The 26060-nt window shown below is 34.0% G+C and overlaps 1 protein-coding gene across 2 annotated transcripts in view; it reads right to left on the bottom strand.

Moving 5' to 3' along the window:
* The window catches only part of SPAG16 (sperm associated antigen 16), a gene marked incomplete at its 3' end in the record, with an annotated part of 901411 nt that overhangs the window by 240872 nt on the left and 634479 nt on the right, over nucleotides 1-26060 (bottom strand). For both annotated transcript variants that reach the window (XM_082467474.1, XM_082467475.1), the window contains one exon: nucleotides 3709-3835. In XM_082467474.1, the coding sequence (XP_082323600.1) occupies nucleotides 3709-3835 (127 nt within the window). The remainder of the gene's footprint in view (nucleotides 1-3708; nucleotides 3836-26060) is intronic.

Below are 26060 nucleotides of genomic sequence, written 5' to 3'. Positions count from 1 at the left end.
AAACTTCAGCTCCGGCATTTTCTAGGGATGTGACTTTTTTGCAAGTGTACCGGAATTACCTTTTACAAAGGAGTGAAAAATATTGCTAAACTACATAAACGCAACAAAATGAGAGATGTGGAAAAGTGTATGTATAAATTCTCACGGTTCATTTTTATTACTTTCACTACACAATTCCATTTAATATTTTCTGAAATAGTAATACATTTTTGAATGGTAAAACATATGGCATTTGAGTATGCCAAGTGGGAGATATTTAGATAGTGAATATTCGTAAAAATGTGTAGCGTTATATTACCAGAAGGTTCTCTGTTTAATGAGAAAGGAACACTTATCCCTTTACAAATATGTAAGTTATAAATATATACTGATATATGTATATATCTATAAACACAGGTAATCTGTGTTTGTTGCAAGCAATGTATTTGCAAATAAAACATTATGTAAATAATACTATGCTGCATGCAACTCCTCTTTTAAATGTGCAACAAGCTGATTTCTTACAGCAATAGAAAAGCTAACCTCGAGATGGTGATTCATATATCTTTAAATCTTTTGATTTTAATTATATATGCATATATAACATTATATGTAGCTTTACTTGCTAGTTAACTATTTAAATTATTTTGAATATTACATGAAAACAAGACTGTGTTAGGATTTCCTCATTACAGAATATAAGTAACCCTTTGAAACACATTAGAATATAGTAAGACAGTTATCTCCTCCATTATTTCTATGAGGAAACTTAGTTCAGGAAGATTAAATAATTTGTTTATAGTCTAAAAGGTGGGGAAGAGCTAAGGGTCTGAATTATAGTCTATATTCTTTTTCTATACCACTGGTTTTCAAATATTATCAAAGATACATTTCAAAAATGATACACTATGAGAAGTCTCAATTTTAAAACAGATAAAGTACCATTTTGCTAGCACATAATTTACTTTTATAAATTTAAAATAAAAATATTTATTTATGAGGTTAATAAATAATGAGAAATCTTTAATATACATAAAAATTTGAAATCAAATGTTATGGACCACAGTTTCAGCCTTTAATGACTACTCAAATTTATTTGTATACCGTGTTGGATTTGCAGTGAAGGAATCCCTTATTTATAAAGATAAGCCATTGTATATGGAAACAGCTCTTTTTAAGCAGCACACCTCATAATTTCAAGATGCCCTTCAATTAAACTGATCCAGAGATATGAAATATGATGAGAAAATTTTTGTTTCTATGTTGATTATTTAGAATATCTAAAAACTATGTATATGAGTAGTTTATATTAAATTTCTTATATTAAATTTCTCAGACAGAATACTGTCAGTACTTCCACATATATTATATGATATTGTGATGATATTGCATGTGTATTATCAACGACTTTTCCTCAGGCCCAAGGAGGAAAGCTTGTATTGGCTTGCCACTGGGAATAAATAAAAGTATGTCAAATGAAGAGTATTTTGAACTTATTAAGTTAGATTTGATCTTATTCTCATAGTTCAAATATTTTCATGGTATCTTTTTATACTTTTCTTTTAAATCATCTTTTCCTGAAGAAATGCAGATGAGAAGAGATCTATGTGTCCCTGTCCTTATTTCAATTTTGTTTTGCTCTTGACTTCACTTTTCTTTACTCTCTTGAGATGAACATAATTTCTGGTATTTAACTTTGTGATTTCACCTCTTTGTTCAGACCCTCAATAGACCTCTTGTTTGCTCTACCTAGTTCCTTCAACTGCTGATATATTTCAGACTTTTAAAATGACGAGTCACTGAAGACTTCTCCTTAACAGAAGCACAAATTTCTCAGTATTCAATGAGAAAAAGACACTTATTTCTCAAAAACGTAGAATTAAAATTAATTATAGTATGTTCCTTGAAGAAATGGTCAAAGGGATAGGAAGGTCAGGTTGAAATTATATTCCTTCAAACTGATGAAGTGTTCTCATTAACAGGGTCCCTGGTTTACACTCTTTATCGTTTATGTTTCTCATTGTTCCATCCTTGATTCTGACAGTTTTCTTAATATTAGTGTACCATCAAGTATATAGCAGTCATGGAGAAAAAAAAATAGATCTGTTGTACTAGCGGCTTTAAGATGGTATTGACTTGTACGACAGTATGATAGGAACTGACATATTTAAAATAAGTTCGCCTGACAATGCATAGAAAAGAAATTTTGGGCTGGATGACAAGGACAGTAAAAGGCAGTGGCAACATATTAACAATTATGACAGTAAACTATGTACCTAGTATTAGTTGTACAGCATATCAAAACACCCTTTAACTTCTATTATTAGAAAATACAGCCAAAAGTTTTGAAATTTCAGAATTCAAAACTCAAGGCCATGAATACTCGGATGCTACCTCAAGATAGTAAAAAGGGAGTTATGGATGTGAAAACGTTTGTAAAAACCAAGTTAAAGTTCCTTTAGAATTATGATGTCAATGTATATTCTATATATCAAAAAGTATAAATTGAAACACTAATGGGCCTTTACATTATAAAATTAAATTCTCATAGTTGGGATCTTTTATTCTGTACAGTGCTTTCTGTTTGAACTCTAGCAGAGCATAAAAGTCTTAATGTCAAGAACATTACTAACATATTTTTAAGGAAGTCATATATGTGGTTCATATACCAATCTGCAATGGGAACACAGTTTAACGTTTTTTAAGAAGACAAACTTACTGTATTCTGAATTTTAGATATGTGATGTCAATATCATGAAACCAGTTCCATGAAACACACAATTACCTTATGGCTTCAGAATTGCTTCCAGTATATTCATACTTTTTGGACTATTTTTAAATAGAACATCATTATTTCCTTTATATATATGCTACCTTTATTTCTTTATCTAAAATTTGAGCTACTGCAAATAAATATCAAGGATTTTTAAACCTCTCAAAACTTAAAAAAGTTTAAAACATGTATTACAACAGCAAAGGTAAGTTATATCAATAACAGATATACGTTATTGAGCATAGGCTATCATTAAAGATAGAGTTGTAATTGTAATTTTAACCTTTTAAATGATCAAGTGGAATCACTGTGTGATTGTTAACATCAGTTGCTACACTATTCATCATCAGCAAGGATAAAATAATTTATCTCACTGTTAACGGTTATATTATTGCAGAAAAAATGCTGAACACAGATAATAATACTACAATTATTACCAATTAATATAATTATTATTGGACACAATTTGAAACAAGACGAATATATATTTAAAATTAATTGTAAAATCTAGAGAATATGGGGTATTACTAAATTATTATAAAGTATTCCATTAGTTTCAATTTTATTTTTGCCAAACTTTTGTTCTTCCCTACTTTTAGCTATTTTACCTTCAAAAAACTCAATTTACTTACGTTGGATGGTGATTCTAAGGGATGCAGACTCCAAATTTTGCATGACGCTGCTAGGAACTTGAGTAATCTAAATTAGTACACACTTATCTCCTCTATTATTTCTTCCTTTACATATGTGATAAATGTAATGCTTTCACTATATGACGTGATACGATATATCATATGATAAATACAGCATAATGTAGTATATTCTAGTATCATATCAAGAACAGATTTTTACATAGAAGGAAATGCAAAAAACATAAAGTGGCAATAGAAAATAGTTTCAGCACAAATACTAAAGCTGTTAGTTTGGTCAAGAATGTTAAACAAAAAAGATCCTACCTGATGAATCAAAGTTCACCTCATTGCCAGGACTTGGACCTACATCAATGGACACAATTGGTAAGAGCTTCCGAAAATCCCATAGCTTTGTAACTCCACAGGCATCACAGGATGCGATCATGTGACCCTTTAAAGTATTAAAAAGAAAGAACTGTATATACATACATATATATATACAAATATATATAGTAACTCAGACCAAAAAAAACAAAAAAGAAAGATTTCTGTTACAATTTTATTAAATACACAAGAATACATTCCTCTAAACTAAAAAGTATTCATTATACCTTTGTCTTTGACATAAAAGTATTATAAAATGACAATTTAAATATATAAAATCCTATACTAAATTTTAGAAGATGATTTTTCAGGAAATCATTTTGATGATTTTAATTATATAAGATGTAATAAAACAGAACTATAAACACCCATGCAATTTGTCTAAATATACACATATCACATATATGATATGTGATCTACATATAAAAACTATATATGTAAAATATTGCACTAAAAGCACACTTCACTTTATATGCTTGTAATTAGTTAGTATTGATAATTTATAACTCAGAGTAAAAATAAAAACAGAGGTAGGAAAACAAATGGACAGGAAAGAAGAGTTTTATCATAGTGGGTAGAATCACTGGGGCCAGGTAAAATTGATGGCAAGGAAGCAGTGCTTATTGTGTTCTGTTAGACAAAATTATTAGAAATATTTGGGGCTATTTTTTTAACATGTAGTGGAAAAAGGAAGAAGGTGATTGGATAAGGGAATGGAAAACAAAAGGAAAGGTGGATGGATTCAAGTATTATGGAAACAGGGGCGGATATTTTCCCAGTATAGAAGTACCAGCCCAGGTGCATCAGTTTGGAGTTCAAGGTCTATCTATACTCCTCTTGCAGGCCTCTCAGGAGATATCTATTCAGCAGCTACCTCATGTCAGAGACTGGGATATAGTGATGAGTAAGAGGGCTTCCATCATTCTGTCATTTAATTTCTGTGTCCACTGACCAACTAAATATGAGTGCTGGCCACATCAGCTTTATGTACAATGTTTATAAGTCATTATACTCTTTCCAATTCAATATACAGTTTCCCTTTCAGATCCAGCTTAATTTTTTTAATGTCTAGTCAAAAATCAACCTCTCATTATTTTCCTCCTAAATATTCTAAAATGTTAAAGATAATAACTTGATTATTATACAATTTTCCCTATTATCATTTTGAACTAGCTCGCATACTTTTTTTCTCATTTACTCCTTGATTTCTACCCTTTCTATAAAAAAACAAAAAACAAAAAACAACTGCATAGTGTATTACAGTCCGAGTGGATTTTTTGTTTTTTTCCTTAAATACTCTGGTAGTACAACAAATGCCACTAGTTTTAAAATTCTGTAACTGCTGTTACTGGCAAAGCAATACAATAACCTTTTCCTCAAGCTAATAAATGGGATATTTAATCTTTTTTACTGTTTAAAAAGAACATGGAGAACTTGGAATGTTTTCAAATATGTAAATGTGTATTGTGAGAATTGTGAAGAATCAGTGAATTTAATTTTTGGAAAAGAACAGTTCTCAGGATTATAGGGAATATTAATGTTAGAAATTATAAAGAACTCTTTCCAGCGATAAGGGTTTTCAAACATCTTTCACAAGTCGCAGAATGGAATCTTTTTTCAACTGTGAGTACAGAAAAAAATTTTAGTCAGAATTTAATCTGAAGGCACTTCTCATTAAAGTCAGGTTATAGACTTCATGTCCTTTTCTTGCCTAGATTCTATGAAACAAAGACAATCTTAAAGTGTGCTTTATACCATTGAATATTAAATTTTTAGGAAATATACTAAAAATTAAAAAATAGTCCATCATTTTCTGGGTGAAAATTAGTACTTAAATGGGTTTAATATTTTTATATTTAATTTTTACCACTGTCAAAAAATCAATTAATACAGTTTGATAATACTAAAATAATAATATTCAATACTTATTAAATGCTTCTAATAACCAAGTGCTGTGCTGAATGATTTATTAATAAATAGTAGATAGTATTTTAAACAATTTTGAATAACTAACGTCATATAGCCAAACTTTTCCATTTCCCAAGGAACTTAAAATTCATGACAATATATGCATTATGGTAAAACAAATATAATAACTTATAAAGTGGTAGAAATAAGTTTGTGTTCAGATTTGATAACTTGGTAGCTATACTTCCAGTTAACCAGAGAGGCAAATGCAATGCCTATCGTAGTACCTGGAGCATAGTAGAACTAAAAAAAAAATTTGTTGGGACTTCCCTGGTGGTCCAGCGGTAAAGAATCCACCTTGTAATGCAGGGGACACAGGTTTGACCCCTGGTCAGGGAACTGAGATCCCAGATGCCACAGCCCAACTAAGCCTGCGCACCACAACTACTGAGCTTGAGCGCCTCAACTAGAGAGCCCGTGTGCTGCAAACTACAGAGCCCATGTGCTCTGAAGCCTGAGTGCCACAACTAAAGAAGAGAAAATACCCGCACACCACAACTAGAGAGAAGCCCGCGTGCCACAGTGAAAGATCTTGCTTGCCTCAACGAAGATCCCGTGTACCGCAACTAAGACCTGATGCAGTCAAAAATAAAAACATAAATAAAATAAAATAAAATAATAAAACAATTTTAAAAATATATTTGTTAAACCACTAGATGATGAATGCCTCATGGGAGTTTACCTAGAAGTTTTACTTTAGTTCAAGTACTTCCACAGCAGTCTTAAGGTAATATTGATTCTAACCCTGATGGTTCTGAATCAGTTAGATAAAAGAAAGAGATAAAAGATGCAGAGAATCCAAAACCAAAAACTTGGAATATCAAGATCTTGTATGCCTCCTCCTCCAGTCTCAGGTGAACTGGAACCATTTGCCATTCTCCTTCCATAGGGAAGAAGAATATTAAAATATTACTAATCTAAACCACACATTGTGAATTTTGAGGAATCTGAAGATGGAGTGTGTGGAAAAGGAATTAGCTGACAACCTGGGGAAAAAACAAATATTTTATCTAGAATTTATGTCAGGTAAGAAAGCAAAGACTAGTTATAGTTAGGCACTTAACCTAACCAAGAAAGATTTCAAAGAAAATGTTTTTTGGAGAAAGGTGGAATTGTGACAATTTTAAAGAAAGTAAAAACTCAAGAGTTTTGGAAAACTATCTAAAATGTAATTCTGGTTATGTCATTGGTACCAGTACTGGCTGAGGAGGAAAGGTGATAAAGATGGTTGCACTGAAAGTTCTCGGAGAAGTTCGGATTCAGACAGAAGGTTGTTTTTGTGACACTGAATCGCCAGCACCCGGCTCAGTTCCTGTGATATGTTTGGCATTTGATCTTGAATAAATCATAGAATAATATATGAATAAAAAATGAATATAAGGGGAGTAGAGAGTAATCAATGTTGACTACATGCAACTGTAATGAATTTTTTTCCAAAATATGGTAAATGAGCTGAAGCTCAGAATTTTGTTTTTTTTTTGGTTATCACAGACTCAAATAGTAAAACAAAGCAAGTGGAACTTAGGAAAATGGACAAAGGATACAGTTGAGATGAAAGTGAATAGTCACAACTCCTGACTGCCCCTTTTAAGCCTTCCCGTTTCCAACTTGAAGATCCTAGTGAGAAAATCCATATGGACACGCAGTTAATAAGTTAGAGTAGAACAACATAAAACCAAACTAGCTTCATCTAGGCTGCTGGAAATATACTGGAAAAATATTTAGCAGTACATATCAAGGATCACAAAGGTTCATACTTTTGAAACTTTTAAGGCTACTTCTGAAATTTACTGTAAGGTTTAAAAACAGATGATCAAAATATTAAAGTAGCACTATTTATAAATAAAAAATGGAAACAAGTGAAATTTGTAATAATCTAATATGGAAGAAATAAATCTTGTGCTATTGTGGATCCAGAGCACTGCCAGAGGCACCTCTTATGCAAACTTGATACCAACAGTGGCAGGAAGACAAGCAGACTGAGCTATCTCTCTGCACAGTGGTTCCAAGCATATTTATATATTATAAAACAAAGAAAGAAACAGAGAAAGCTAGGATGCTAATGATGTCATTTATAATTTAAATGAATGATTAAAAGACTATTTTCATAAACCTATAGTATTCCTTAATATAAACATAACTTATGGCTTTATATAATTTTCAAAAACAGATTTTACACCATAATTCAAAAAGAGTCATGTACCAAAATGTTCATTGCAGCTCTATTTACAATAGCCAGGACATGGAAGCAACCTAAGTGTCCATCATCGGATGAATGGATAAAGAAGATGTGGCACATATATGCAATGGAATATTACTCAGCCATAAAAAGAAATGAAATGGAGGTATTTGTAATGAGATGGATGGAGTTAGAGTCTGTCATACAGAGTGAAGTAAGTCAGAAAGAGAAAAACAAATACAGTATGCTAACACATATATATGGAATCTAAGGGAAAAAAAAAAAAAAAGGTCATGAAGAACCTAGTGGCAAGATGGGAATAAAGACACAGACCTACTAAAGAATGGACTTGAGGATATGCGGAGGGGGAGGGGTGAGATGTGACAGGGTGAGAGTGTCATGGACATATATACACTACCAAATGTAAAATAGATAGCTAGTGGGAAGCAGCCACATAGCACAGGGAGATCAGCTCGGTGCTTTGTGACCACCTAGAGGGGTGGGATAGGGAGGGTGGGAGGGAGGGAGATGCAAGAGGGAAGAGATATGGGAACATATGTATATGTATAACTGATTCACTTTGTTATAAAGTAGAAACTAACACACCATTGTAAAGCAATTATACCTCAATAAAGATGTTAAAAAAATCAATAAAAAGTGTTAAAAAAACAAAAACAAAAACAGATTTTACAAGTTTGGGCATTACCATAAGTTTGGGGTTAAGAGGCTATTTTTCAGGTAGTGTAAGAAATGTCATGGAGTAATATTCTATATGAGATTCCTTATATCTTTATATTGTATATCAAGAAGAAATATATAGAGTCTTAATTTATTATAAAAAAAGGTCCAATTTGATTATACTTTGTACCTTCATCCTGATGAATCAGCTAAATCAGCTAAGTATTTTCTTGGTTCAACACACTATGTTCATATATATATATATAAAGGTATATATATATATATATATGTATATATACACACACACACATTTATTTTCCCATCTTTTTTTGGAAACTGAATTTACAGAACATCTAGATAAGCAAAATATTTTTAGGGTCGTGACATTACTTCTTCTGCAAAGGTTCTTCAAGGCTGAATAAAACAATATATATAATTGTTCTCTTCTCAGAGTTATACAACATAATAGAAAATTAAATGAATGATTATATATCAACTATGCACACATGAGAATGCTGTAAACTCTGTAAGTGCAGGTACTTTGGCTTAGCAGTACATTCCCATGACCTTGAATAGAACCCAATAAATGTTCAATAAATAATTGCAGATGAATAAATACCCTAGATGAATTATTACAAAGCCATAAAAAGAACAATTACAGAAACAATGTAAAACATGGAAAAGTTTATACTATACTGTCGTTACACTGATTAAAAGTATACAATACATATGGTGCAGTGACTGAATAGGGAGATATGTTTATAAAAAGTTGCCCTATATATTTTTTAGGACTGTATTTTTTTAGGATAGTTTTGGTTCACAGCAAAATTAAAGGCAAGATACAGAGATTTTCCATATACCCTTGGCCTCTACACACACATAGCCTCCCCCATTTACAATGTCCGTCTCCTTCAGAGTGGCAAATCTGTTACATTTGATGAACCTACATTGATACATCATAATTACCCAAAGTCTGTATTATTACAATTCACTCCTGGTGTTGCACATGCCATGAGTTTAGACAATTGTATAATGACATATACCCACCACTATGGCATCATCCAGAGTATTTTCCCTGCCCTAAATATCCTCTGTAGTCACCTATCCCACCATACTACCCCTGCCCAACCCCTGGCAATCACTGATCATTTTGCCTCTCTATCTAAACTTTAGAATCAGTTTGTTTGTATTCACAGAATACCTTTTCTTGATTTTTTACTGGGATTGCACTGAATCTACAGATCAAGTTGGGAAGAACTGACATCTTGACAATATTGAGTCTTCGTTTCCATTAACATGGAGTATCTCTTCATTCACTCAGTTATTTTGTTTCATTCACCAATGTTTTATAGTTTTCCTCATATAGATGTTACACATATTTTGTTAGATATACTTAAATATTTCATTTTTAGGGGTGCTAATATAAATAGCATTATGTTTTAAAATTTAAATTCCACTTTTTCCTTGCTGGTATACAGGAAAGCAAGAGACTTTTGTGTATTAGCCTTGCATCCTGCAACCTTGTAATCACATATTAGTTCCAGGAGGTTTTTTGTTTGTTTCTTTTTTCTTTCTATTTTTTTTTCTTTTTTACTTGTTTTTTAAAATTAATTCTTGGATGGTCATATCATCTGTGAACAAAGATAGTTTTAGTTTTTCCTTCTCAATCTGTGTAACTTTATTCCCTTTTTTTTTTGGTCTTATTGCATTATCTATAACTTCCTGTACAATGTTGAAAAGGACTGGTGGGAGGAAATATCCTTGCCTTGTACCTGATATCTTAGTGGGAAACCTTTAGTTTCTTACCATTAAGAATAATGTTAGCCGTAAGTTTCCTTTTAGATATTCTTTACCAAGTTGAACAATTTCCCTTATATACCTAATTTACTGGGAGTTTTTAAGCATGAATAGGTATAGTATTTTGTGAAATAGTTTTTCTGCATCCATTGATATGATCATGTAATTTTTCATCTTTACCCTATTGATGTGATGGATTACATTACTTGATTTCCAAATGTTGAACCAGCCTTGCAAACCTAGGATGAATCCCATTTGGTCATAGTTTTTACTTCTTTTTATACATCATTGGATTCAATTTGCAAACATTTTGTAGCGGATTTTTGTATTTATGTTCATGAAATATAGTGGTCTGTGGTTTTCTTTTCTTGTAATGTCTTTCTCTGATTTTAGTTGTAGGGTAATGCTGATCACAGAATGAGTTAGGAAGTATTCCCTCTGTTTCTATTATCTGAAGGAGATTATGGAGAATTGATATAATTTCTTCCTTAGTTTGGAGAATTCACAAGTGAACCCATGTGGGCCTGGTGTTTTCTGTTTTGGAAGTGCATTAACTATTTGGAAAGGTAATATGATTCAACTTCTTTAATAGATATAGGCCTATCTAGATTGTCTATTTCTCCTCGTGTGAGTTTTGGCAAATTGTGTCTTTTAAGAAATTGGTCCATTTCATCTAGGTTATCAGATTTGTTTCAAGGCAGATTTGCTGAAAACAAATTCACTCAATTTTTGTTTATCTGAGAAAGCCTTTATTTCTCCTTCACTTTTAAAGGATAATTGCACAAGGTAAAGAATTCTATGTTGGTGTTTTTTCTTTCAGCACTTTAAATATTTCACTCCATTTTTTCCTGGCATGGTTTCTGAGGAGATGTCATATGTAATTCTTATCTTTATTTCTCTATATGTGAGCCACTCCCCTCTTGGTTTCTTTCAGGATTTTTTCTTTATCTTTAATATTCTATAGTTTGAAAATGATATACATAGATCTAGGGGTTTTTGTTTGTTTCCTTTGTTTTTGTTTGCATTTATCCTGCTTGGTATTTTCTGTGTTTCCTGGGTCTGTGGTTTAATGTGTGACGTTAGTTTGAGGATATCTTAGTCATTATTTTTTCAAATATACTGTCTGTTTCATTCTCGTATTCCCATTACATGTATGCTTTACCTTTCGTAGTTGTTCCATAGTCCTTAGATGTTCTGTTTTGTTTTGGTTTTTGGGGTTTTATTTTTTGTTTTGTACATTTTTTTAAAGTCTTTGTTGTCTTTGTTTTGGTTTTTGATGATTCTATTGATATATCCTCTGTGTCAGAGGTTCTTTCTTCAGTTGTGTTCAGCCTATTAATAAGCCCATCAAAGGCATTCTTCATTTCTGTTATATTGCTTTTATCTCTAGTATTTCTTTTTGGTTCTTTCTAGGATATTCATCTCTCTGCTTACACTGCCTATTTATTTTTTCATGCTGTCTCCTTTATCCATGAGAGCCCTTAGCATATTAATCATAGATGTTTTAAATTCCTGGTCTGGTAGTTCCAACATCCTGTCATGTCTGGTTCTGACGCGTGCTCTGTTTCTTCAAATTATGTTTTTTGGCTTTTGGTATTTCTTGTAATTTTTTCTTGATGGTCATACATGATATATCAGGTAAAAGAAACTGCTGTAAATATGCCTTTAGTAATGTGGTTGTGAAGTATGGGGTGGGGCAAGTGTTCTATAGTCCTATGATTAGGTCTTAGTCTTTTAGTGAGCCTATGCCTCTGGACCATGAACTTCATAAGTGTTTCTCAGTTTTTCTCTCCCTCTTAGGTGGAACAGGTTGGCTAGAGTGGGCTGGAACTGGGTTTTTCCCTTCTCCCATGTGTAAGGCAAGCCAGCTGTAATTGTTTATTTCCCTTCCCCCACGTTAATTAGGTGCTGATAATACCCCAGCAGGTTAAGCTCTGTGTATATTTTTTGTAATGAGGGATTCTGAGTAATCTGGGTGGAAAATCCTTTAATATTTTAAATGTGGACAATAATTACAAATAATTAAATTATTCAAGAATAAAAGGTATATATTCTTCAGATTTAATTATCAAATATATTACTTTTTCTTTAATGATACTTTAAAATAAATTCAGGAAAATTATACATTTGCATATTGCATTATAATTTATCTTATAGTAAATCCATAAATAATGTCACAGCTAATTCTCAGAACTATATGATGAGTCAAAATTTAATCCTATCTCACAATATTCAACTAAATAAATTTTAGAAAAATTAAATAGTGTATTGAAGGACTTCTAGTTGAGGTGGTCTTAAAAATAGAGTTATAAAATGAGACAAAAAATAATAATAGTTAATACTAACTGAGTAATTACCATGGGCCACTCAGGGTTCTGAGCATTTATATACACATATGCAGGTATTATACACACATACAGGTATTCTCTACTTTTCAAAAGTTTGCTTTATACTATTTCTCTTTTATGAAAGATCTACATTATTTCCTGCTTTTGCTAACTGAAAGAAATCCAAAGAGGATTTTCACATTTACAAAAAAGTTAACTGCTTCTTTGCTTTATGCCATTTTGGCTTATGCAAGTTTTTGAAGGAGTGCTCAGCTTTTGGATAGTGGGGGAAACCTGTATACAAATATCACGTAATCTTAAAAAAACAAAAAGAAAACCAAAAAACTACTATGAAATAGGTTGCTATTAACACTCCCATCTTATGGATGAGGAAATTGAGCCACAGGAAACTTAATTACCTGGACACCACCTATGCAGGTTAAAGAGGAAGAGCCAGGATTTGGACTTGTTTGGCTCTAGAATATGCACTAATCACTAAGCTCTACAATGTGTCTCAAAGAGAAAGTTTGCCTAAAAATTTATTTTTAAAAGTATAAGATCTCAGGGACTTCCCTGGTGGCACAGTGGTTAAGAATCCACCTGCCAATGCAGGGGACATGGGTTCGAGCCCTGGTCTAGGAAGATCCCACATGCTGCAGAGCAAGTAAGCCCGTGCGCCACAACTACTGAACCTGTGCTCTAGAGCACGTGAGCCACAACTACTGAGCCCGTGTGCCACAACTACTGAAGCCCGTATGCCTAGAGCCCATGCTCCACAACAAGAGAAGCCACTGCAATGAGAAGCCCGCGCACCGCAACAAAGAGTAGCCCCCACTTGCTCAACTAGAGAAAGCCCACGTGCAGCAACCAAGACATGACACAGACAAAAATAAATAAATTTATATTAAAAAAAAAAGCAAAGAACCAAAGTTTTAAAACTATAAGATCTCAAAGAATGATAAAGAATAATAAAAATAATAATACTCATTACAGAAAAATAGAATAGAAACATAAAGTAGAGACTAGAAGTAAAACCATAGGCTTCTGGGCTATGGGTTTAGGAGCAGGCCCTAGTTATTCAGCTTCTGTAGGGTATCAGAGACTAAAGGTACTTTGTGTCAGATGGGAGATAAAAGCCTACATATCGTTAAAGCCACGGATACTGTAAGTTTTCTTGAAAATATGAAGCTGACAAAAGTTGCTTTCAAATGCTGTTTGAAGCTGCAATTTATTTGAAGGTATATATTTAAGGAATCTGGAGTTATACACAGTCTTACAACTTGGATCTGAACCAAGTAATACATGCTAATAACTTGCTCAGTGGTTTTCAATCCTAGAAGGCAGGATTCCTGAATCATAAATGTAGGACTTATTCTAGGATACCCCGAGGCTATTGGCCTGGGAGACAAAGGAAATAGCTACAATACTGAAAGCTGTGAAAGAGTAAGCACAAATAGAGAGCAAGAGAGACAAAGAAGCAAAAAGAGAGAACCACTTTTCTTACTCTACTCAAAAGTAGCTACAATTTTTTTTTTGTGACAGGTAAAGAGATCTAACGTTATTGAGCCTGTCAATAATTGGAAATAAAATTAATCTGAGTGCATTAAAATTACAAAAAGACTGAAAAATATTTTAAAATAAGTATGAATCTCAAAGATGTTAATGAAAAATTAATACTCATTAAAGAAAAAGAAATGAAACCAAAACAGTCTAAAATGACTTGAAAAAAACAAGAAAATTGAAACATTAATCATTGAAAACAAAAGGCTCAATAGATAGGAAATACTTTAGAATAGACAAAGTTGAAAAGAGAGTTAGTGAATTGGAGATTGTACTGGGAAATTCAGCTAGATTGCATATGTAGAGATAAAAAGATGAAAGCATTCAGACCAGTAAGAGATGTAGGGGAGTACGGAGCTGGATATTCCAATATATTACAAAAGAAGAGCATGTACAGACAGGCAGAAGAGCAGTATTTGAAGGTATAATAACGGAAACTTTTCCAAAATTGAAGGAAGCTATATTAAAAATAACAGTGCACTCCAAGTATTGAGCATGATATATAAGAATAAAACACACCTAGAAACAAGTAATGAAAGTATGATCATTATGAATGAAAAAAATGATCTACAAGAGAAAAATTACAGATTATTTACAAAAGTAAAACAATTAGATTGATAACAAAAACTAGATGTTAGAATTAGTGGAATAATGTCCAAATCGTGTGGGAAAATAAAATTCAATCTAAATTTGTTTATTTAGCTAAATATGACTCTGGACTAAATGTATTTTAAACATTCAGACTATAAAAGTCTAAATATAAACATCTTATGGAAAGAACTATTAATAATTATATTTTGCCACAACTATTAATAGTTATATTGCCAGGTGATATAATGGTCAGCACAGATATTGAAAAATCAAGGAACTTTAGGCAATGTTAGTTAACTGTTTGCTACAAAAAAGAAATGCCCAAACCAAATCCTAACTCTAACCATCCTAATCTAACCTTAATTTTAATCTTAATTAAAGAAAAAAAACAAGAAATACGTTAAAAAGAAGTAAAGAAAAAAATAAATGGGAAACACAGTAAGTTGCGATAGCAATAACAATGAACATACAAATAATTACACATACACACACACATAAATAGGCTATACTTAACAATTAAAATAGACAAAAAAATGTTTAGAAAAACAGAAAATACAATCTTTTGCAAAATACAAGAGAAACTTTAAAATAAGAACAGTGGCAAAAATAAAATACTCAAACTACAATGAGGTATCATCTCACACCAGTCAGAATGGCCATCATCAAAAAATCTAGAAACAATAAATGCTGGAGAGGGTGTGGAGAAAAGGGAACACTCTTGCACTGTTGGTGGGAATGTAAATTGATACAGCCACTATGGAGAACAGTATGGAGGTTCCTTAAAAAACTAAAAATAGAACTACCATACGACCCAGCAATCCCACTACTGGGCATATACCCTGAGAAAACCATAATTCAAAAAGAATCATGTACCAAAATGTTCACTGCAGCTCTATTTACAATAGCCAGGACATGGAAGCAACCTAAGTGTCCATCATCGGATGAATGGATAAAGAAGATGTGGCACATATATACAATGGAATATTACTCAGCCATAAAAAGAAATGAAATGGAGGTATTTGTAATGAGGTGGATGGAGTTAGAGTCTGTCATACAGAGTGAAGTAAGTCAGAAAGAGAAAAACAAATACAGTATGCTAACACATATATATGGAATCTAAGGGAAAAAAAAAAAAAAGGTCATGAAGAACCTAGTGGCAAGATGGGAATAAAGACACAGACCTACTAAAGAATGGACTTGAGGATATGGGGAGGGGGAGGGGTGAGATGTGACAGGGTGAGAGAGTGTCATGGACATATATACACTACCAAATGTAAAATAGATAGCTAGTGGGAAGCAGCCGCATAGCACAGGGAGATCAGCTCGGTGCTTTGTGACCACCTAGAGGGGTGGGATAGGGAGGGTGGGAGGGAGGGAGATGCAAGAGGGAAGAGATATGGGAACATATGTATATGTATAACTGATTCACTTTGTTTTAAAGCAAAAACTAACACACCATTGTAAAGCAATTTTACTTCAATAAAGATGTTAAAAAAAATTGATGACTAATAAGAACCTGCTGTATAAAAAAATAAATAAAATAAAATTCAAAAATTCAAAAAAAAAATACTCAGAAAGAGTAAAAATAAAAGAATTTAATTATTAAATACTAATTAATAGGAAGCTGGCAAAGGAGTATCAGTATCAGAAAAAAAGAAATTTAAGTGAAAAAAATTATTACTAAAGCTAATTGAGATCAAGTGATTTTCCTAAAATTATCTTAGTAGAATAATTTGGAGTCAGGATTCAAGCATAGGTCAGTTGACTTCAGGGTCTGCGATTTTAACCAATATATATAATGTAGCATAATATATCACAAATGCTTAAATATATTTAATATATTCTTCCATTAGAATACATTTAAGTGAGTGAATAACTCAGATCAATAGTTGTTCACAAAGATGTTCCTCACAATATTATGTATAAGATGGGGCAGTAGAAACATAAGAAATTAATTGTTCAATAGATAGACAGATACACAGAAGCACATGTATATATACATATCTTTATATAGATATAACTGTAACATATAATTATATAACTAAACTATTATTTAACTATGGACGGCATTTCCAAAGATTATTAATACAAAGGAAAACATACATATGGTAGTGCAATAAAGCAGCAAACAGAGTTATTTACAGTTATACACACACAGAAACATATGTTGAAAATAAGATTGGTAGGACTAAATCATAACTGATTATCTTTAGGTGACAGGATGAATCATTCTTATTTTATTTGTTCCTTTTCACATTTTCAAAATTCAAATTTCATGGAACTAGTATCTATTAATTATTATAATCAGAAAAATATTTTTTAATAAATAATGAAATCAAACCATCATACACAATATGATGGCAAGTCAAGTGATCTAATTTTCATTAATAATCCTGTCAAGTGATCTAATTTTCATTTTCTAAATATCTACTATGTAAAATGGGCAAGAAAGAGGGGTCATCAAGCAAATGGCAGATACCTTAAGCCCTAGAAACATCAGCTGCTTTCAATACATGAAGGTAATGACCTGCAGTTTGGTATTAAGGTATAACTATAATAAAATGTTTAGGCTCATTAGGAAAATCAGTATTTCAAACATTTTTAGTACTGATACATTAGTGTCTCTCTTAGGACAGGCTTGTGTAGCATTAAGCATTAGCTCATCACACTCTTCCCTCAGTACCTTAATGGCACAAATAAGCTAAAGAAATTATGGAATTAGAATGGAAACAGAAGGTAAGTTTTGGGAATTTTCAAAGAGTGTGAGGCTAAATAAGGAAGGAATAAAAAGCACTGGAAAGATGTTGATAAGATTGCTGTTGTCAGTACGTACTTCTTCCCTATGCCATTGTCAATCAGTTAGGTATTAATAACTTGAATCGCCAATCATGCCCCAGGGATACGGGACCTGGACATCTTAAACAAGTACATAGCATCTAGAGTACACAACACTGCAGTACATAATCACGATAACCTGTTCAAAGTGATTTCTATTTAATTTCTCATTTAATCCTTCATTTCTATAGTTAGGTTATACCACCAGATTATTCAGATGAGAAAACTGAGACTTAAAATACTATACAACTTGCCTAACGGCATTTTGTTAATAAAATGTAGACCCAGGATTCAAATCCAGACAATGTGACCAAGTGTCCCAGATCTTAAATGTTTAGCAAGGAATATTTTTGCATGCCTTGACCTAGATGCTTTGGAGAATAGAACCCCATAAAGTCCCATTTTAAGTGCTTAAAGAGCATAGTCCGTTATGGAGGTAGAATGCCCTGAAAGAGCTAACGTTACTGTAACAGAATAACAACAAATATGTATTAGCAAAGAACAAATTGAGCAAGCAAGTGTTAATTTACAAGGCAGAAGAATAATTAGAAACAGATGAAGACAATTAATGTATATAAAGGAACAAATATTTACTGAGCTGTACTATGTCCCTGGCTTGGGGTCATGATCTAGAGATAAAATAGATATAAGCGCTATACAAATACAATGTTAAAGGCAAAGTTAAATGCCAGAAGTAGATAAAGGGTTATTTCTAGTACAAATTGACCACCTAACCCAAGCCTGTGGGATCAGAGAAGCTTTCCTCTAGGAATGCAGTCCTAGGATAGGTCCATTAAGTGAATGCAGCTTTCTAGAAACAGCGACATTTTAAGTAGGTGCAGATCATGAAGAGACATTAGTGGACAGAAAGCGGGAGGGCATCGTTAGTATTGAAAATGGTACAATGTCAGAATACAAAGCAGAGATTAACATATTTCACTAGGCGGAATTAGGTGAATTTATGATGAGGTTAATAATGTGTAAAAATTCTGAAGTTTTTGGAGCTCACACTGAGAAATATGAATTTCATATGATATAAAAAGTTATGTGTTTTGAAAATAAATATTGATATGTTAAAAAGAATGAAGGCCAATAGTTTCAGTGAGTTAAGCAGGTACCTAAGTACAAAATTGCCTCTCTGAGACCCTGCAAAACAAGTAAACATGACTTTCCTGTGGTTTTCAAGTTTGTGCCATAAGTCTTAGTAAGAATTTGACTGAACCCAGGCAGACTTGTCTGGACCAGTAGGAAACTTATTCATTCATCAAAGAAATATTGATGGAGTTCACTAGATGTTAGACACTGATTTAAGTGGTAGATAAACAGGAGTGAACAAAGCAGAGAGAAGTCCTGGACTTATGGAACTTGTATGCTTCTGGAGAGAATCATACGATAAATTAAATAAATCAGTAAAATATGTGGTACGTTAAATGTTAATAGGATTTATGGAAAATAAAAAATATATATATAGACATGGAATATCTGGCAGAAAGTGTGTTAAAGCATAAATAGCCTGGTCAAGAAGGGTCTCACTAGAAATATGACTTCTGAGTTCAGAGAAAAAGGAAGAAGAGTGATCCAAGAAAAGGGAAGAGTGAGATCAAGGCCCTCCAGGCAGAAGTACTGAACATAAATAGGCTGGTGTAGCTGGACTTCAAAGTCCTTGATTCTACATGAAGTCAGGAGAAAAACAAAAATCAAAACAACACTGGGCTATGTGTTTGAATGGATTGAATAGGACTATATTTGGAGATCAGGTGGAAATGATGACAGTTGTCATTAAGTCTAGATTGCTAGGTGCAGAAAGAAGTGTTCCCGTGATTTCAACAATATCTACATACTTATGACTCCCAAATTTACACATCCAATTGACATCTCTATTTTGAATTCCAGATCTTTATTTTCAAATACCCACAGAACATTACTATTTGGATATTCCACAGATATCACAAGTCAGCATATTCAAAGCCAAGTTCATCTTTCCCTCAAACTTGATCTTTCTGCTGTACTTTCCATTTCAATAAAAGGCTTCATATCCCATTCAGTCAGCAGAGATTGTCATCCTATTCTCCATCTCTCTCCTCTCCAATCCTGTTCAGTTGTAGGCCTCCACTCTCCACAAATCCCTCATTTCAGGTCTTCCTCATCTCACTCACAGACACATGTAGTGAACTCTGCTTCAACCATGTATTTTTGCAGTTCATTTTCACAACTGGTTCTCAGCCAGGGTGATTTTGCCTCCTGGAGGACATCTGACAACATCTAGAGACATATTTGATTATCACAGCCGGGGCACCTACCACTGGCATTCAGTTGGTAGAGGCCAGGGATGTTGATTAACATCTTATAATGCACAGGGCAGCCCATCCCCACCCCTGGATTTATGAAATTACCTCGTCCCTAATATCAATAATGCCATAGTTAAAAAATTAATGACAGAGTAATATTTTCTAAAATACAAATTTGAGCCCCTCCTTGACCTGCCTCCTTCCTGCCTCTCATTTCCCACAACTTCTCTACACATTACTCTGCTCTACTCCTTGAATACACTATGCTCTCATCCTTTTCTTCTCACTATTTCTACTGACTAGGATGCTGATTTGCTATTTCTTTCTCTGTTAAATATTAAATATATTTTAAATCTTGGCTCCAACATGACTTCTTCTAAATTATTCTAGGGAACATAAGGTATTCCTTATCTTGCTCCTGAAGAGCCATGTCATAAAACTTACACAACAAATTGTAATTTTTTGTACACATGCATGTCTTTTCCTTCTAGACCTATATTGTGCAATGCTACTGGCTACTGAGTACTTGAAAATGTTAATTACTGCAACTAATTTTTAAATTTAATTTAATTTTATTTAAAATCGACATTCTCTCATGTAGCTAGTCACAATCATATTGGACACTTTAGACAAAGAACAGTTCCATCATTACAGAAAGTTTACCTAGATAGTACTACTGTAAATCTTTTGTACTCTGTTTGGGGCTTATATTATACACTTAGAAAATATTTAAATGAATGAGTTAATGAATCATTATTTCCATAGCTGAATCATCAGAGCAAAACTTTTCCTAATGCTTATGATTGACCTCTCTCAAGAATTATGCCAGATATTCCCATTGATTTTTAATTTGCTATTTTTGGTATTTAAAATGTGTTACATTACGTTGATAGATAGCTATCCACTTTGTGTGCAGATTTTTATTCTTTAATTATACTGTAGTTCATCAAGGAGCAGGACTAAATACTTTACTTGGCTGAATCGCCCACAAAACCTAACATAATGCCTTTCATTCTGCAAATGCTGAATAAATTGAAAGCACAGTTCTGGTAGAATTGAGGACACATTAGCCCAACTTCCTGTCTACCAGATATGGTGCAAAATTAGTGGATTTCTGAAGGTAAAGGGGAGAAGAAGGTTAAACAAATCAGTGAGAGTCTTTCTACTTTAAGGACAGTTTTTGAAACTAATGTTTTATTCAAGGAGAAATGGAAAATCCCTAACATGGCATATAAAATTAATGCATTCTGCCTCTGGCAATGAGCCACTTCTAAAAGCACTAGAGATACATTTTCTGACTCTCATGTGAGTTTACTTCATTTTCAGTGTCATTATTGGCATTATTTCAGATATTCATGTATGAGATCTTTGTCTCGTAGGCCCTTGATGTTTTCTTGTGATGTGGCTTGTCACACTGCAATAGTCATTAATGATATATTTACATAGTAACATGCTGACTATAATGTCAAAATAGGGCAAGAGGATTTTTGGAATATGAAGGAATAAACCAAAGAGGTATAAAGTAAAAACTAAAGCTTAGTACTTAATATCTGAAGAGAGAACAATATTAAATTATTTCAGTTTGGCATTGCTGTGTACATCAAAGGAAAGATTTCAGTTTTGCTGTTGGGTTTGCTAGTAAGTATGGAGTCAAAAAGGATCATTCAAATTTCAGAAAGACCAGATGTTGAAAACACATTCTTGTTTCCCTTAAAAGCCTTCTAACTGATATATTCAAATTCAATAGCTTTTCTCAATTTCTAAAGAAAACATTAGTGACTATAGACACATTTCTGAAAGAGAATATAAAGGTTGTCCAGATCAAAGTCTCCCACAGATTAGAAAAGTGAAGGCTTGAGAAATTAAGGGACTGGTTTAAGCCTTCACATGAAATCCATGGTCCAATCAGGACTATAATTCAGGTTTACTACAGACACACTGTCAACCTTTATTTTTTATGGGAGGAAGGGCTAACTATAAATTTTAAAAAGAATGTCGTTATCATTATAATCACATATCTTCTGATTAAAGGCAGATGATAAAAAGACTCCCTCTGTCAGTCACAATGGAGAATGGAGTAACAGGGACCAGGTTTACTCTCCTGTGTGAAAAATCCAAAAAAATGGTCAAGATACAGGAAACAGTAGTTTGCAAGACACCGTCCATAAGGCAACAAAGGTCAATAATCACTGACATACAGGAAACTAATGGTGTGAGCCACAGAAGATTGCTGTGACATGCTGCCTTGATAGTTACTAGTCCACAGCACAGGAGAGGGAACTGGACAGCGCATGGCTGACTCCGAGGCTGAGGGGATAAAGCTGAGAGTCCAGGGAAACAAGGCAGCTCAAGTTTGCAGAGCAGAGTACACGAGGAGAGAACCCTGGAGATCTGCAGAGCAGGTTCCTCCGGTCTTTAGCTGAGTACTGATTGGCATGTGCATTTGAGGAAACTACCCAGAGGCCTGGAAAAGAACCACTTGAAATGATTAGAGGGAACAGGGAAAGGCACTCACGTAAGGCTGGGAATTGTGCCTGTCCCAGTAGCCAGACTGAAGAAGTTCAAGATTCGGGGGGGCTGTGTGGACTTGAGCACAAAGAAGTGTCTTGCTTCAGAAATGGGGAAATAATTAACTCTAGATTAAGAATGGCTCCAGTCCCACCTAACACATCTTAAGAGCAGACCTGAAAGAACCAATTTCTAAGTAATTTAACAGAAAAAAAGCTCAAGAATATTTATAGGAATACAAAAATACCTAGCACCTAACAAGATTAGTTTAATGAATTTATGAGGTTCATGGTAATATTGGCCAGAGGTTTGTCAATTTTGTTTATCCTTTCAAAAAGCCAGCTTTATTGATCTTTTCTATTGTCTTTTTCGATCTTTATTTTATTTTCTCTCTGATCTTTATTATTTCCTTCCTTCTGCTGACTTTGGGTTTTGTTTGTTCTTCTTTTTCTAATTCTTTTAGGTGGTAGGTTAGGCTGTTTATTTGAGACTTTTCTTGTTTCTTGAGGAAGGCCTGTATCACTACGAACTTCCCCCTTAGAAATGCTTTTGTTGCATCCCATAGATTTTGTAAGGTTGTGTTTTTTTGTTTTTTTGTTTTTAAGATTTTTTTGATGTCTTTTTAAAGTCTTTATTGAATCATTTTTACAGTCTTTCTTGAATTTGTTACAATATTGCTTCAGTTTTATGCTTTGGGTTTTTGGCTGCGAGGCATATGGGATCTTAGCTTCCTGACCAGGGATCGAACCCGCACCCCCTGCATTGGAAGGCAAAGTCTTTCATTGTTGTTTGTCTCAAGGTATTTTCCAATTTCCTTTTGGATTTTTATCATTGACTCTGGTTTTTTAGGAGAATACTGTTTAGTCTCCATGTGTTCGTTGCCCCCCCTCCCTCCGTGGTTGAGTTCTATTTTCATACTGTTGTGGTCAGAAAAGATGTTTGAAATAATTTCTACCGTCTTAAATTTGTTGAGTCTTGTTTTGTGACCTATATGTGGTCTATCTTAGAGAATGTTGAAAAGAAGGTATATTCTGTTTTTTGTTTATTTGTTTGGTTGGTTTTTTTGGTGGGGGGGCACATAGTGTCCTGTAGATATCAATTAAGTCCAACTAGTCTATTGTGTCATTTAGGATCTCTGTTGCCTTATTAATTTTCTGTCTGGAAGATCTGTCCATTGCTGTCAGTAGGGTATTAAAGTCTCCTACTATTACTTTATTCCTGTCAATTTCTACCTTTATGTCTGTATTACTTTTATATGTTTAGGTGCTCCTACATTGGGTGCATATATGCTAATGAGTGTAATATCCTCTTCTTGCATTGATCCCTTTATCATTATATAATGTCCTTTGCTGAGTAGAGTATCCTAGGTTGCAGGTTTTTCCTTTTCAGGACTTTCAATATATTACGCCACTCCTTTCAGTTCTGTAGAGAAATCAGCTGATATCTTTATGAGGTTTCCCTTGTAACTGACTCTGTTTTTGTCTTGCTGCCTTTAGAATCTTCTCTTTATCTTTAACTTTTGTCATTTTAATTGTGATATGTCTTGGTGTGGGTCTGTTTGGGTTCATCTTGTTTGGGATGCTCTGTGTACCCTGTACCTGAATATCTGTTTCCTTCTTAAGGTTTGGGAAGTTTTCAACAATAATTTTTCAAATACAGTTTTGATCCCCTTCTTTCTCTCTTCTCCTTCTGCAGCCCCTGTTATGCATAGGAGGGCATATTTATATTATCCCATTGCTTTTTTTTTTTGTCTTTTTGTCTGCTGTTGTGATTGATTTCCATTATTCTATCTTCCAGATCACTTACTCATTCTTGTGTGTTATTTAGTCTGCTACTCATTGCTTCTAGATCGGTTTTTATCTTCGCAACTGAGTTGTCTAATTTTGATTGGTTCCTCCTCTTGTTCTTTTCACTGGGAGTAGTTCCTCTGCTTTTTCATTTTATTTAACTTTCTCTGTCACTACAAATTTCGGAGAAACAGTTATCTACTGTGGTCTTGAAGGGGTGTTTTTATGTGGGAGCACCCCTGTGTAGACTGTGTAAGTCCAATATTTTTGGTGTAAGGGCTGTTTTTGGTATAGATGCCAGCCATATCCTTCCTCAGTGTGTGACGGCCATTAGCCCCTTGCTGGTGGGTGTGATTGGTGTTGTGGTGTCCAGAGCCTGCACTGGATGTTGGGTGGGGCCTCCTCTTTGTTCCATGGCTGATAGCCCTGTCAGAAGCTGAGGTCTGCTCTCCAGTTGTTGGAATGGAAGCCCTGAGTGTTGGGTTCAATAAGGCTCTGTTGTCCTTAAGTGCATGCTCTGTCCCAAAGGAGGTGAGTGCTGAAGCAAGTGAGGCCCGTGTGGTCACAGTAAACCTATGCACCTCCCGTGCATCCATGGTTTTGCCCAGAAGCAGCCCAAAGTTGTGTCCTTTTCTCCATTGTGTTCGTCCCGGACCCAGTGCTAGGCTGGTGCTGGGGGATGGTGCCCATACCCCAGGCCCTCTAGGCTATCTCTGTGCAGCTAGACTGAGTCCTCTCTTAGTGCCCATCCTCCTGCGATTCACTGCCTAGTTGTTGCACACACTAGCAGTCCCCAGTTGGTGTGCATTTCAGGCTGGGAAGTGCAGCAAGGTGGCAGCCATCAATGCAGGGGTATCTCTGTCCTGACTGCTAGCAAGCCAGCACATAGCACTCCTCTTGAGCAGAGTCCAGGCCCCTCAAGTCCCTCCACTTGTCCCAGCAGACCTCCCAGCAGGCAAGGGGGCTTCCCAGGGTGAGGGCCTGCCCGTATCAACCTTCTCTTCTTCACAGATACCTTCCAAGTGTGCTGGTCTTGTCTTGATACCTTTTTTTTTTTTTTCCTTTCTACCTGGTTATATGGGAATCTTTCTTGAAGATTTGGTTGTATAAGAGATCTTCTGCCAGCTTCCAGTTGGTTTTCGGTGAGAATTATTCCACATCTAGATATATTTTTGATGTGTTTGTTGGGGGAGGTGAGTTCCATGTCTGCCATCTTGATCCTCTGAGGCTATTTCTAATTCACATACCTGGTAAGCAGTAGCTGGCATCAGAAACTCAATCTGATTGAATTCAAATCCATTAGATAAACAAGAAGAAAGTCAGGAATAAATTCATATGTAAATCAGATGGAAGGTCTTTATTCAAAGCTTTTAAATTGAATTTCGATGCACATTATTATTTAATTTTGGCATAGTGACCTTGGAACTAGCATAATTTGAGGGTAAAAATACGAGATATTGGGGGAGGGGGAGGGGGAGGGGAACGTGGCTCATTAGTGAACATGGCCAGACAATGAAAAGCCTGAATAGAGCTTAGAGTTTTATATATTTTCTTGCCACTTTCCCTGTTAAACTGGAAAATAAATTTAAGATTTAACTAACACATGCCAATAGAATTCTCATCCAATGTTTAAGCAATTATAATATCACACATATATGTATAATTAATATGGTCACTTGAGTAATTCACACACATACTACACACACACAGAGCATATATTTTCTTGAAATGCTTATAACTTGAGAGTTCTTTGCCTCTGCCCATGAACTTATTT

Source organism: Balaenoptera physalus (assembly GCF_965194825.1).
Source record: "Balaenoptera physalus genome assembly, chromosome: 6".
Taxonomy (NCBI): domain Eukaryota; kingdom Metazoa; phylum Chordata; class Mammalia; order Artiodactyla; family Balaenopteridae; genus Balaenoptera; species Balaenoptera physalus.
Note: the sequence above shows the minus strand (reverse complement) of the source record. Positions and strands in the feature narration are given on the sequence as shown.